Source organism: Typopeltis vanoorti, chromosome 7 (assembly GCF_054136105.1).
Source record: "Typopeltis vanoorti isolate ZY-2024b chromosome 7, IOZ_Tvanoo_1.0, whole genome shotgun sequence".
Lineage (NCBI taxonomy): Eukaryota > Metazoa > Arthropoda > Arachnida > Uropygi > Thelyphonidae > Typopeltis > Typopeltis vanoorti.
In genome coordinates, this window is record NC_143555.1 from 61542338 (window position 1) to 61554829 (window position 12492).

Sequence of the window (12492 nt, forward strand, 5' to 3'; positions counted from 1 at the left end):
TCAATAGTTGACGACTTTCCCTAATTTATTTTCAAAAATAAAATAACAGGGATATTTTTTACAGTTTTATCTGTGGAATAAATTACATGCATATACTAAATTTTAGGCATTACAGCTTTTCTTATAAATTGTTCAGTACACATCACAATTAAAATCGTTATAATTTGCAGAATTTGCCATTGATAAAAGAGTATTTTTCATTTTTAATAATAATTTTAACACCAATTTACAGTTAATAGTTCACAACTGCGCAAAGTCTTCTTTCACTGCGCGTTATTCCCTCTTCTTATGCAGGGTCTGCGTGTTACTTAGATGCGACTACTTGTTAGTACCACTCCCAACCGACCTGTCGCCTAGTCTGCCGCTGTGTGTGGGGGGGGCGGGGTATATTTTTTGGCTGTAGAAGTTCCCGGAGCCAGTTTGCCTGCTTGCGGGATGAAAAACGCCGGATAAACTGTCCGAAAAAACCCTACTGCCCGCGCCCAAAACCGCCTAACTTGGCTATGCCTGAGGAAGTTCCTCACGTCTTCGACTGGAATCGGACCTGGGACACTCCTTCCTCAAGCATATGGTTGCGAAGCGCAAAGCCACTAAGCTAACCGTGCGGACTCACAACTGCGCAAAGTAAATAATGTTATTGCATATTGCAGTTTACATAATAATCATGTTAATTTTTGAAATGTCATTCAAACTATAATTCATGCACACCATTTACAGTATATACATGTGCACATATGTGCATATAAATACATATAAGTTATATGCATAATACGATATAAAACTATCATCATTATCATCATCATCACATACATATTACTAATTTATATACAAATATTTTTTTTGTTGTTCATTATAGGGATTTAACGTACAATGATAAATGTATTTCTGTTTTTTTATAAATATACAATTGACAGAGAGATTAATATCATTCAGGTTATTTTCATTTATGCAGTTAACACATTGCAATTTCTGTTTTCTGTTCTGTTCGAAGAATTCAATATGAAGTGCTAAGTGAATAATAGTAATGTTAATAATAATAATAATAATTTTTATTTATATTTTTTATCGATCTGTTAAAATATTTACACGTACAATAAACATCTTGAGTGACATTGCAACTTATAGTTTTACAGAATTCAGCACAAAGTGCTACATTTTCTACATTGGATTTCAATTAAAATTTTCAAAAATACTTTTTGCCTCTGTATTTTGTATTTACAACACATGTTCTTCTAATATTTACAATAAAGATTATACAGAATTTTTGAATGTAGAATATACATAATAATAATAATAATAATAATTTATTTATTTATTTTATTATTTTTTTTATGTGTCAGATAAATTGCATACATAGATGCTGTAATAATTATATATATATATAATATTTATAACACATTACAATTGTGGATAACAGATACTTGCAAGTTAATAATTTTCTTCCTCGAAGTTTAGCAGAGCTTATCTGAGGAAGATAATAGATGATAGATGGTGGTGGTTTCTTGGTTATGTTCCTATACTGGTCACAAGTCAGGTGTTGATTTTACTGTTTGTTGGTACGTGCTTGGAAGACTTCAACTGCTATTACAGTTTAACTTTTTTTTGTGCAGATAGGGTTGGATTTAGACATGGCATGTTTGTTTCTTTGTGTTCTTGTAGTGATGGTTTTTTGAGAGGGGCTTTGTCATAGGTTTGATAGGTGTGTGTGTGTGTGTGTGTGTGTGTGTGTGTGTGTGTGTGTGTGTGTGTGTGTGTGTGTGTGTGTGTGTGTGTGTGTGTGGAGGGGGGGAGAGAAACAGGAATTGCTCTAATTTTCATTCTCGCTGTAATATTTATATAGCGCTTGTTTCAGCTCTCGGGTGGCTTTGCCGTAGTGATTGTTGTATTTATATGTTATGTAGTTTGTTGACTGTGGTCTTGTTATTTGATATGTTGTTCTGGTTACTCTATATGTTGGGCTGTAGTAATGTTTTAACATGACTGTGTAGTGGCATAAGTGTTTCACCTTAAATATTTTGTGTTTTGTCCGTGCTTCCTGCATAAGAATGGGTTGTTCCCAGAATATCAGTTTTACCATTTTATCTTGCAACCATTGTAGCCTGTTAAGTCTGTAGTCTGCGCAGAATGCGTATGATGATTGCATATCTTAAAATGTTTTCACATAATGCTTTATAGATTAGTATTTTTATGTGGGTTGGGGCAATGTCTTTTAATCTGTATAGTTTGCTTGCTATTATCCTAAGCTTGGCATGTAGGTAATTTGTATGGCTATTCCAACTTTGATCAGCATCGAAGTGAAGTCAGAGATAGCGTGTTGTTTTCACCTGTGTGATGGTTGTGATTTTAGGTTCTGCGCTTTGTGTATAGGAGGATGAATGTCGGATAGTGAGATATTTAGTTTCTATGGGCAAGGTTTGGGGGTTTTTGAATACCATTAGCTTTGTTTTTCCAGGGTTTATATATATGCCGTTTTCGGTTAACCAGTTAGTGATTTGATTGATGTCGTGTTGCATATTTGTGTAAGCGATATTTGCATTTTTGTGAATGGATACTATGGCCGTGTCGTCTGCGTACTGGAAGATTTTACTTTTTAGGGGGAGTTGGCTTATGTCGTGTGTGTGTATGTTAAATAGAATAGGGGATAGGACAGCTCCTTGCGGTACTCCACAGGTTACATGTACCTCTTTGCTGTATGCTGATCCTATACGTGTGATGTGCTTTCTGTTTTTCGTGTATGCTTTAAACCACTGGAGTAGACGACCTCCAATTCCGATATGGGTTAGTTTCGTTAACAAGGTTTTGTGTGTTAGTGTGTCAAATGCTTTTGTTAGGTCAATGAATACCACTAATGTTATTCTGTTTTTATCCAATGCGGCATTTATTAGATCTGTGAAATCTTCTAGGAGTGTTGCTGTTCCTTTATTTTTTTGAAAGCCATACTGTGTTTTGGGTATGATTTGAAATTTTTCAACATATGTGGAGAGATTCTGATGCACGATGCGCTCCATGATTTGGTTGATTGCAGACAGCGTGGCGATGGGTTTGTAATTACTTATAATGTTTCTTTTTCCCTGTTTGTGTATGGGTGTAATTAATGCAGTCTTCAGTGTTTCAGGTATGTGTCCCGTTTCGAAGATTTTATTTAACAGTTTTTGTATAACTGGAAGTAGGTTGGTTGAGTGTTTCTTGATGTCTTTTGGTCTGATTCCGTCTATCCCCGGTCCTTTGTTAGGGTTAATTTGTTGAATTGCCAGTGATAGTTCTTTTGTTACTGTGGGAAACCACATCGACTGGGTTGCTCGTGAACCTAGTGGAGAATGTTCGTTTGTGTGAGGAAAGGTTGTTTCTTGTAGCTTTTGGACAGAGTTCACGAAATGCTGATTAAAGTTGTTTGCCAACTGTTTGAAGGATTTGGGGTCGCAGGCAAAGCTGTGTTTTATTGTTTCTGAGGCAGTGGTTCTGTGTATATTGTCCAGCATTTCATTAATCAGGTACCAGGTTTCCTTTATCATTCTGAGATGTTGTTAATTTCTTGCTGTAATAGTTTCTTTTTGCCATTCTAATCTGTGTTGTTAGGATATTCCGTTTTCTTTTGTATTCAGCTTTTAAAGCGATATTGTTCGGCGATTTCTTAAGTTGTTTCTATAGGGCATCTTTTCTTTGTATGTCTGTTAGTGTGTTGTCTGTTATCCATGGATTTTGTTTCGTTTGGATTTAGACATGGCATGTTTGTTTCTTTGTGTTCTTGTAGTGATGGTTTTTTGAGAGGGGGGCTTTGTCATAGGTTTGTGTGTGTGTGTGTGCGTGGGGGGGGAGAGAAACAGGAATTGCTCTAATTTTCATTCTCGCTATAATATTTATATATATATTATATAATAATAATAATAATAATAATGAGGATAAGGATAAGAAGATTAAAGCATGTTGAGGAGCATGTTATTTGTTCATTCTGTGTCGCTATTTTTCTTTGTACAGGAAAAGTAGTGACTCAATGTATACACCCGGCAAATATTTGAAAGGTGTTCTTTGTTTATTGCTATTCAGTTTACGCATGCTTCACCTGGTCAGACGAAACATCTAACAAAACTAGTCGACTCAGAACTCTGATAAAGGAACTTACTGTGTGAATCAGATCAAGAACTACTAGAAAGCTTTAGCCTATATAAAGGATTGATGAAGAGGATACATGAGTTGAAATACGAAATAGCGTGAAGATAAAAAGAACCTAGTGGGTGCGCGCGCGCAGCGTTCAGAGAAGTACTTTTATTGTGCCTCTCTTTACTAAATCATGGCGAGAAATGCAAGTACAGGTAGTATGCAACGTGAGTGTAAGAGCGACCTTTCGCTTTAAAAGTGCGGAAGGCGTCAACACTTGCCACCGAGATGAAAGACGGAAAGGCCAAAAGTTGCCAACAATGAGCTGTAGCTTAGTAAACGTTACCCAGAGATGTATACTACAAAACAGCTCCATAAAGTGTGCGTGGAAAGGAGAAATGCCTCTACTCGTATCATAGCAACCATTGTTATGCACTGAGCAAACTCACATAGACCTGGTGATGGAAATGTTGACTTTGAATCTTGCAGTCTATGTTTCTAAGCATTTGCGAAACGATAAAAATTTGTAAACAATATTTCATCATTGATAATTACATATTCGTTAGAGTCCATTAACGTTAACAATATTTATAAGCAAATAGTACACAGCTGCAAGAGTTAATTTATCTGTCATTTACTTACTTAGAATACGTTATTGGCTTTTCCAGTTCTCCTGGGTATCTGTCTGGTGATGGTAATCCTGTCAGCTCTATGTGTCACCTCTGCCAGCCTTCTTCTAATCGGTCTGTGGAAGGTAAATTCGCCTTTCTCACATACTAATATTCAACTTTCCTTTTCTGTTTCAAAACGTGAGCATGTTTTATGTAATTTAACTGCAACATTAACTCTTCGATGTTTAATGAAACAGACACTATAAGTTTTCTTAAGTACTTTAATGTAAAAGTGCAGATTTTTGGTAGTGTAATTAAAACAAATGACTTAACATTACAGCGATGTGTATGAGCATGCATCAGTGACTTGGTGCTACTCCTAACAAAATTAAGAAGTATCAAATTTATGCGATGGTTTTATCGCTAACATCGGGACATGAATACTAAATAGGTAAGATTGAGACGTCGTTTGTGTGTTGCTGTTAAAGTATATGATGCCATAATCCTTTAGTGTTTCTCAATCAGTAGTATTTATGACTTTGGAATAACGAGCGGTTTAAGAGTATTTCAATAGCTGTCTTTTAAACAAAATTTCATTCGTATACCTTGCTTAATTGAAAAAAAAGTCTCCTAAAGATGGTCATTGACGTTCACATTTATCTCAAAATTTATTTCAAATTTATAATTATTTCCAGTATATCATATATCAGGCTTAAAGATAGTTTGGATCTTAGTTTTAAAAGCTGTTTCAGTAAGATCGAGCTAATGCATATAACATAATGTGTATTCAGGGAACAGTGCCTATTCCCTGGATATTTTGCAAGTTCCTTTTGTTATGCTCGTTGGTGATTTATCTTCTACGCCTAGCATCAAATGTCTAGATAATGACTAGATCATAGTGATTCACTGTTGGTGTAAAATGATATATGACTCTTTCGCGCGCGCGCACACACTCACGCACGCACACACGCGCACGCTAAATTGAGTTGCAGAGCACCAGTAGAAAATTATGTGTAATAAAATACGTTTGTGAGCCCAAACATTACGACCACCCTGTTGCCGCGAATGGATGCGACCTACAACACAAAGATATGACGCAACACAACGGAGAATACATATATATAGACTACACGAATCACACGTATCAGTACGTGAGTACAAAGCCAGTCAATTGGAAAAGGGAATGACATTGAATGGGGAACGATGGTTGTGAGAGGATGGCAGGTGCCAGCATCTTAGCAACTGCCAGCACTGTGGACTGTTCTAGGGCTGTTAATGAATGTGTCGTGGGAATGGTCCAAAAATGGCAGACGTCCACTGAACGAGCCAGAAAAGGGAGACCATCAATGTTGACAGTTGAGGTCAGTTTCGGTTAGCACATGCCGTCCGAGCCAGAGAAGGACTAACTTAACCTCACTTAAAAGCAGAATATAACCAGGGCTAATCAGAGAAATGTGTCCGAGCATACAATGGATGCTCTTCTGGACGAGTCTTAGAAATAGGAAACTTGTGGATATTATTTCTGGGAAAAATCCCATGTTACTCCTCTTAACAAACTATTATATTTACGGCTATTTGCCTGCTTCTGTTTAGGAGTGTCCCAGTTTAAATACCATTGGCTCTTTTCTCACGGATTCTTAGAGCATTTTGGATGTATATTTATCAATAAATATATGTTGCATAGAGGACAAGAAATTTGCACATACCTTTTTCTGGGTGTTGTGGCTCTTCTTCTTTCGCGTTGTCCAAACTACTGTGTGTGTGTGGGGGGGGAGAGATTTTGGCAAGTGGGAGAATTGAAATAACAAATGCAAAAAACCCGGGTTTTTATGAATAACATATATATATATATATATATATATATATATATATATACTGTATATATATATATATTATAAGGGATGGGCGGAGTGTTTTTTATACATTTCTATGAGGTGGAAAAGGGTGAAAGGGGTTGAAAACAGCAACTGATTTTTGGAGGGGGGAAAGGGGGTTGACGGGATGCGGTCCGTTTCGACTACTCGTGGTCGTCGTCTGAACACATGGAAGTGGATGCTATGTCAGGTCGGGTAGGTGCTTCTGCTTTTGAAGTGTTTGTGTTATCGCCTATTGGTCGGGGTTGTGACCTCAATTTTATGTTGTGTAGCTTCCAAACCTCGGAGATTATGTAGGGCCTGTGTACGTTGATAGAGTTCGCGTCACACTTTATGGCTATTGTTTCCGATATTCTAAGCATTGTTTCATTGTCTTGTCTGTCTACTATGATGGCCTTGTCGATCTGCGGGGTATGTTTTGGTTCAAGGGCGTGGACAGCTATTTCCGTTTTTCCTGTGCTTTGTATTCGATTTTTCTTTTTCGATCTTGCGTTTTTTAGTATTTAAATATTCTGGAATAGGGATGTTACAATCGCGGAAGTGTTCTTGTAGTCTTGCCCATAAAGACCTGATGGTGGAACCTGTGTAGGTGTTATCACAGTCTTTTTGGGAGGGAAATTTATAGACTCCGTTGTATTGTTCAAATATTTATTTTTGTGTCTGAGATTTAGTGGGTTTTAGGAGATTTGCCAATTGTTGGTTTGTGGTGAATACCAGTTTGTAGTCAGTATGTTTGAAGATGTATTTGTAGGCTTTGTATGTGTTTTTGGTGTATGGTAGTTTGATAATTTTTTGTGTAGGGAAGTTTATTTTGGTACTTGGGTTGTTTTGGCAGTCTTGTTTGCGTAATTTATTAGTTGTAGGATAGTTGCGATTTTCGAAGATCTGTGTTAGTTTTTTTTTTATTTCTGCGTTTAGATTACTCTGATTGGTTGAAAATGTGTACGCATTTATGAATTGTGATAAGAAGACAGATTTTTTAACGGAACATGGATGGTATGAGTGGAAATGGAGGTAGTATATATGTGAGGGTTTGTGGTATACTTTTGTGGCTATTTTGTTATGTGTTCTGGTTAGTGTCAAGTTTAAGAAATTGATGGATTTGTTCTGTTCGGTTTCTATGGTGAATTTTAGTCTGTTGCTGTAACTGTTTAGAGACGCTTTTAAGGTGGTGATGTGTGTAGGATTTCCAATGCACAGAATATCGTCCACGTATCTGCCATAAAATGTGATGCGGGGGGGAAGGGTGGAGTAGGAGTGATTCTATGTGTGCTAGGAATAATTCCGCTAGTTGTCCGCTATTGTTTTGGCTCATGGGGAGTCCGAAGATTTGAATGTACATGTTGTTGTTGAACTTGAAGAAGTTTGCTGAGATTGTTAGTTTTATTAGGTTAATAATGTCATTGGGCATTAGTTTAGTACGAGAGTGTAGGGTGTGGTCTTCTGTGAGTAGTGTGTGTACGATGTCTAAAGTTCTGGGGACATCCACATTGGTATATAAAGAGGCTGCATCCAATGAAGTGAGGATGTCTATTATCGCTAAAAAGGAATCCGAACATTATTATCAATAAAACTGACAAAGGGGATACAGTAGTCATCACAAACCTAACCGATTACCACAACAAAATAACAGCCATCTTATCCAACCAACACACCTACCAAAAAAACCAAACTGACCCCACCCCCGACCTCATTAAACAAATCAACAGTACCCTACACACCCTAAGAAATGAAGACAAAATAGAGAAAATCACAATGAAAAACACAACCACACGCACCCCTCGTATGTTCGGACAAATAAAAACCCACAAAGACGGTTACCCGATGAGGCCAATAGTCGCCTACAAAAACACCACTACAGCTGCTTTATCGAAATTCGTAGTGAAACTTCTCAAACCATTAATTACAGCATCTAACTTCATGATAAAAAACTCGGACGATCTTTTCATGAAAATAAAAAACCTACCCCTATCCCAAGATGATATCCTCACTTCATTGGATGCAGCCTCTTTATACACCAACGTGGATGTCCCCAGAACTTTAGACATCGTACACACACACACACACACTACTCACAGAAGATCACACCCTACACTCTCGTACTAAACTAACGCCCAATGACATTATTAACCTAATAAAACTAACAATCTCAGCAAACGTCTTCACGTTCAACAACAACATGTACATTCAAATCTTCGGACTCCCCATGAGCCAAAACAATAGCGGACAACTAGCGGAATTATTCCTAGCACACATAGAATCACTCCTACTCCACCCTTCCCCCCCCCCCCCGCATCACATTTTATGGCAGATACGTGGACGATATTCTGTGCATTGGAAATCCTACACACATCACCACCTTAAAAGCGTCTCTAAACAGTTACAGCAACAGACTAAAATTCACCATAGAAACCGAACAGAACAAATCCATCAATTTCTTAAACTTGACACTAACCAGAACACACAACAAAATAGTCACAAAAGTATACCACAAACCCTCACATTTATACTACCTCCATTTCCACTCATACCATCCATATTCCGTTATAAAATCTGTCATCTTATCACAATTCATAAATGCATACAAATTTTCAACCAATCAGAGTAATCTAAACGCAGAAATAAAAAAAACTAACACAGATCTTCGAAAATCGCAACTATCCTATACAACTAATAAATTACGCAAACAAGACTGCCAAAACAACCCAAGTACCAAAATAAACTTCCCTACACAAAAAATTATCAAACTACCATACACCCAAAACACATACAAAGCCTACAAATACATCTTCAAACATACTGACTACAAACTGGTATTCACCACAAACCAACAATTGGCAAATCTCCTAAAACCCACTAAATCTCAGACACAAAAATAAATATTTGAACAATATAACGGAGTCTATAAATTTCCCTCCCAAAAAGACTGTGATAACACCTACACAGGTTCCACCATCAGGTCTTTATGGGCAAGACTACAAGAACACTTCCGCGATTGTAACATCCCTATTCCAGAATATTTAAATACTAAAAAACGCAAGATCGAAAAAGAAAAATCGAATACAAAGCACAGGAAAAACGGAAATAGCTGTCCACGCCTTTGAACCAAAACATACCCCGCAGATCGACAAGGCCATCATAGTAGACAGACAAGACAATGAAACAATGCTTAGAATATCGGAAACAATAGCCATAAAGTGTGACGCGAACTCTATCAACGTACACAGGCCCTACATAATCTCCGAGGTTTGGAAGCTACACAACATAAAATTGAGGTCACAACTCCGACCAATAGGCGATAACACAAACACTTCAAAAGCAGAAGCACCTACCCGACCTGACATAGCATCCACTTCCATGTGTTCAGACGACGACCACGAATAGTCGAAACGGACCGCATCCCGTCAACCCCCTTTCCCCCCTCCAAAAATCAGTTGCTGTTTTCAACCCCTTTCACCCTTTTCCACCTCATATAAATGTATAAAAAACGCTCCGCCCATACCTTATAATATATATATATATATATATGTTATTCAAAAAAACCGGGTTTTTTGCATTTGTTATTTCAATTCTCCCACTTGCCAAAATCTCTCCCCCCCCCCACACACACACAGTAGTTTGGACAACGCGAAAGAAGAAGAGCCACAACACCCAGAAAAAGGTATGTGCAAATTTCTTGTCTTCTGTGCAACATATACAGGGTGTTCGGGATAAATTTGACATATTTATAATTAATTATATTTTTCCGTAAGTTACATGTATTAACACACACTTCTCTTCATTTAAAAGTTTGGCCCCTTCTTCATTCATATACAAGATGTCAGAAAGGATGGATAGCTGGAACCCACCTGAATCATGGAAGAGAATAACTTGTATCATGATGATTCGTGCCCGCCATCAAAATAAGGATATTACGACTGCTGCCCAATGCTCCATGAATACAGTAAAAACAATCAGGCATGAACTAGAGACTTGCAATGGTGACTACGAGGATGTAGCAAGAAGAAAGATCCCTAGCAGACGATCTGATTGCGTTCGTACAGCAGAATTCCTCGCAAATCTGCAGGAACAGGTGTTGAAGAACCCTGGCATTGGAATTCGGGCTTTGTTCGTGGAGTTGCTAACTGTAGTCAAGCCCTGGATAACAAGGGTAGCCAATGGTAGGCCGTATGTATGGCAGCAGGATTCGGCCCCTTGCCACACCTCTGGGAAAAGTCAAAAATGGTTGTCTGAAAATTTCTACGACTTCACCAGTCCAAATGTTTGGCCTCCAAACTCCCCAGACCTTAACCCCATGGATTATTTTGTATGGGGCGCAGTTGAAAAAGACCCCAATCGCACTTCCAGTAATACAAAAGCCCAGTTAATGGATAAAATTAAAACAGTTTTTGCGGCCCTTCCCAGGGAGACTGTAGCATCAGCTTGTTCGAGGTTCCGAAGCAGAATTGAAGCTGTGATCGATGCTAATGGTGGTTATTTTGAGTAAATCTTGTTGATAGTATTGTAATTAACTCTGCCTGTAATGTTTTTTTGTCAATTCATTAAATTTAATAGATACAAAGAAGATTTTCTTTTTCCTTACGAAACTGTCAAATTTATCCCGAACACCCTGTATTTATTGATAAATATACATCTACAATGCCCTAAGAATCCGTGAGAAAAGAGACAATGGCATTTAAACTGGGACACTCCTAAACATGCATAGGAAACTTGTGCATGTGCACAAGTTTCCTATTTCTAAGACTTCGATAACTCTGCCTGCAATAGGAACGGGAGCTCCCTAACTTGACAATGGTTGACTGGCAGAGTATCTCCTTGTCTCAAAGTTTCTGCTCCATTATGCTAAACGGACGGATCGACATTCGCATCCGCGCAAGTGAATAGCTGTAACCAGGTTGCACAGGTGGTCAGAAAGTGGCCATTGGTAGTGGTATCCTGGTATGGGGATTGTTCTTGTGAACATAACTGGGTTTCTTCATTCCCATTGAACACATGTCAACTACTAATTCTTACCTGGAGATTACTTCGGATCGGGTATTGCCATAGTGACAATGGATACACACACACACACACACACACACACACACACACACACACACACACACACACAAACACACAAACACACACACACACACACACACATACACACACTTCCAGCAGGATTACGCCCCTTGTCACAAAGATCGCATCGTGCAAGAATGGTTCGAAGAGCATTTCCTGTCCCCCATCACAGCCTAATTTTCCTGATTTGAATCTCATGGAACATTTGTGGGATCATGTGGAACCTGGCATCCGCCTATGGATGTTAGTCTGTCGTCTAGTCGATCCCCTCAGGACACTTTCTGTGAGAGTGGCGTGCTATATATATATTATATATATATTATATTTGTTAAAAATACCAAGCAATTTTAAACCTGGTTTTACTCTATTTCCCAAGCAAGCAAACAGACAAACAAGTCAAGTTTGCGCCTGCAAGTGATGCAAGTCTAGCTGATTCTACAGGTAGTGCAAGACCAAGGCAACTCGTGGTAAAGGTGGCATAAGCTCTGATCACTAATCTTAATATTTACCCTTAATGCCAAAACACATCTCCAAGAAGGGGATGTATGATGTTTTGTATTAAAGGCAAGGGGCCACTACCCAGACCGGTTTCGACCTTTATTGAGGTCTCATCAGTGGGAGCCATGCTAGAAATACCAAGATTTAGTAATACAGAGCTTATAAGTATTTTACCAGAACAAGTTACCATAAGGTGTTTTAACCTTATTGATTAGAACATCCTACAAAAACATCATCCGAGTATCTAGTTAAATTTTCAGAAAGTAGAGACGGGTACAAAAAAATTAAACAACCTCTCTAGTTGTTTGTAGAATAACAGCTTTGTACATTTAATGCATTGAGGAAATCAATAC

The 12492-nt window shown here is 38.0% G+C and overlaps 1 protein-coding gene across 2 annotated transcripts in view; it reads left to right on the forward strand.

The window, feature by feature from the left end:
• Window positions 1-12492, forward strand: part of LOC150104717 (uncharacterized) — a 218458-nt gene that overhangs the window by 188594 nt on the left and 17372 nt on the right. For both annotated transcript variants that reach the window (XM_090395894.1, XM_090395895.1), the window contains exon 3: window positions 4764-4849. In XM_090395894.1, the coding sequence (XP_090252020.1) occupies window positions 4764-4849 (86 nt within the window). The remainder of the gene's footprint in view (window positions 1-4763; window positions 4850-12492) is intronic.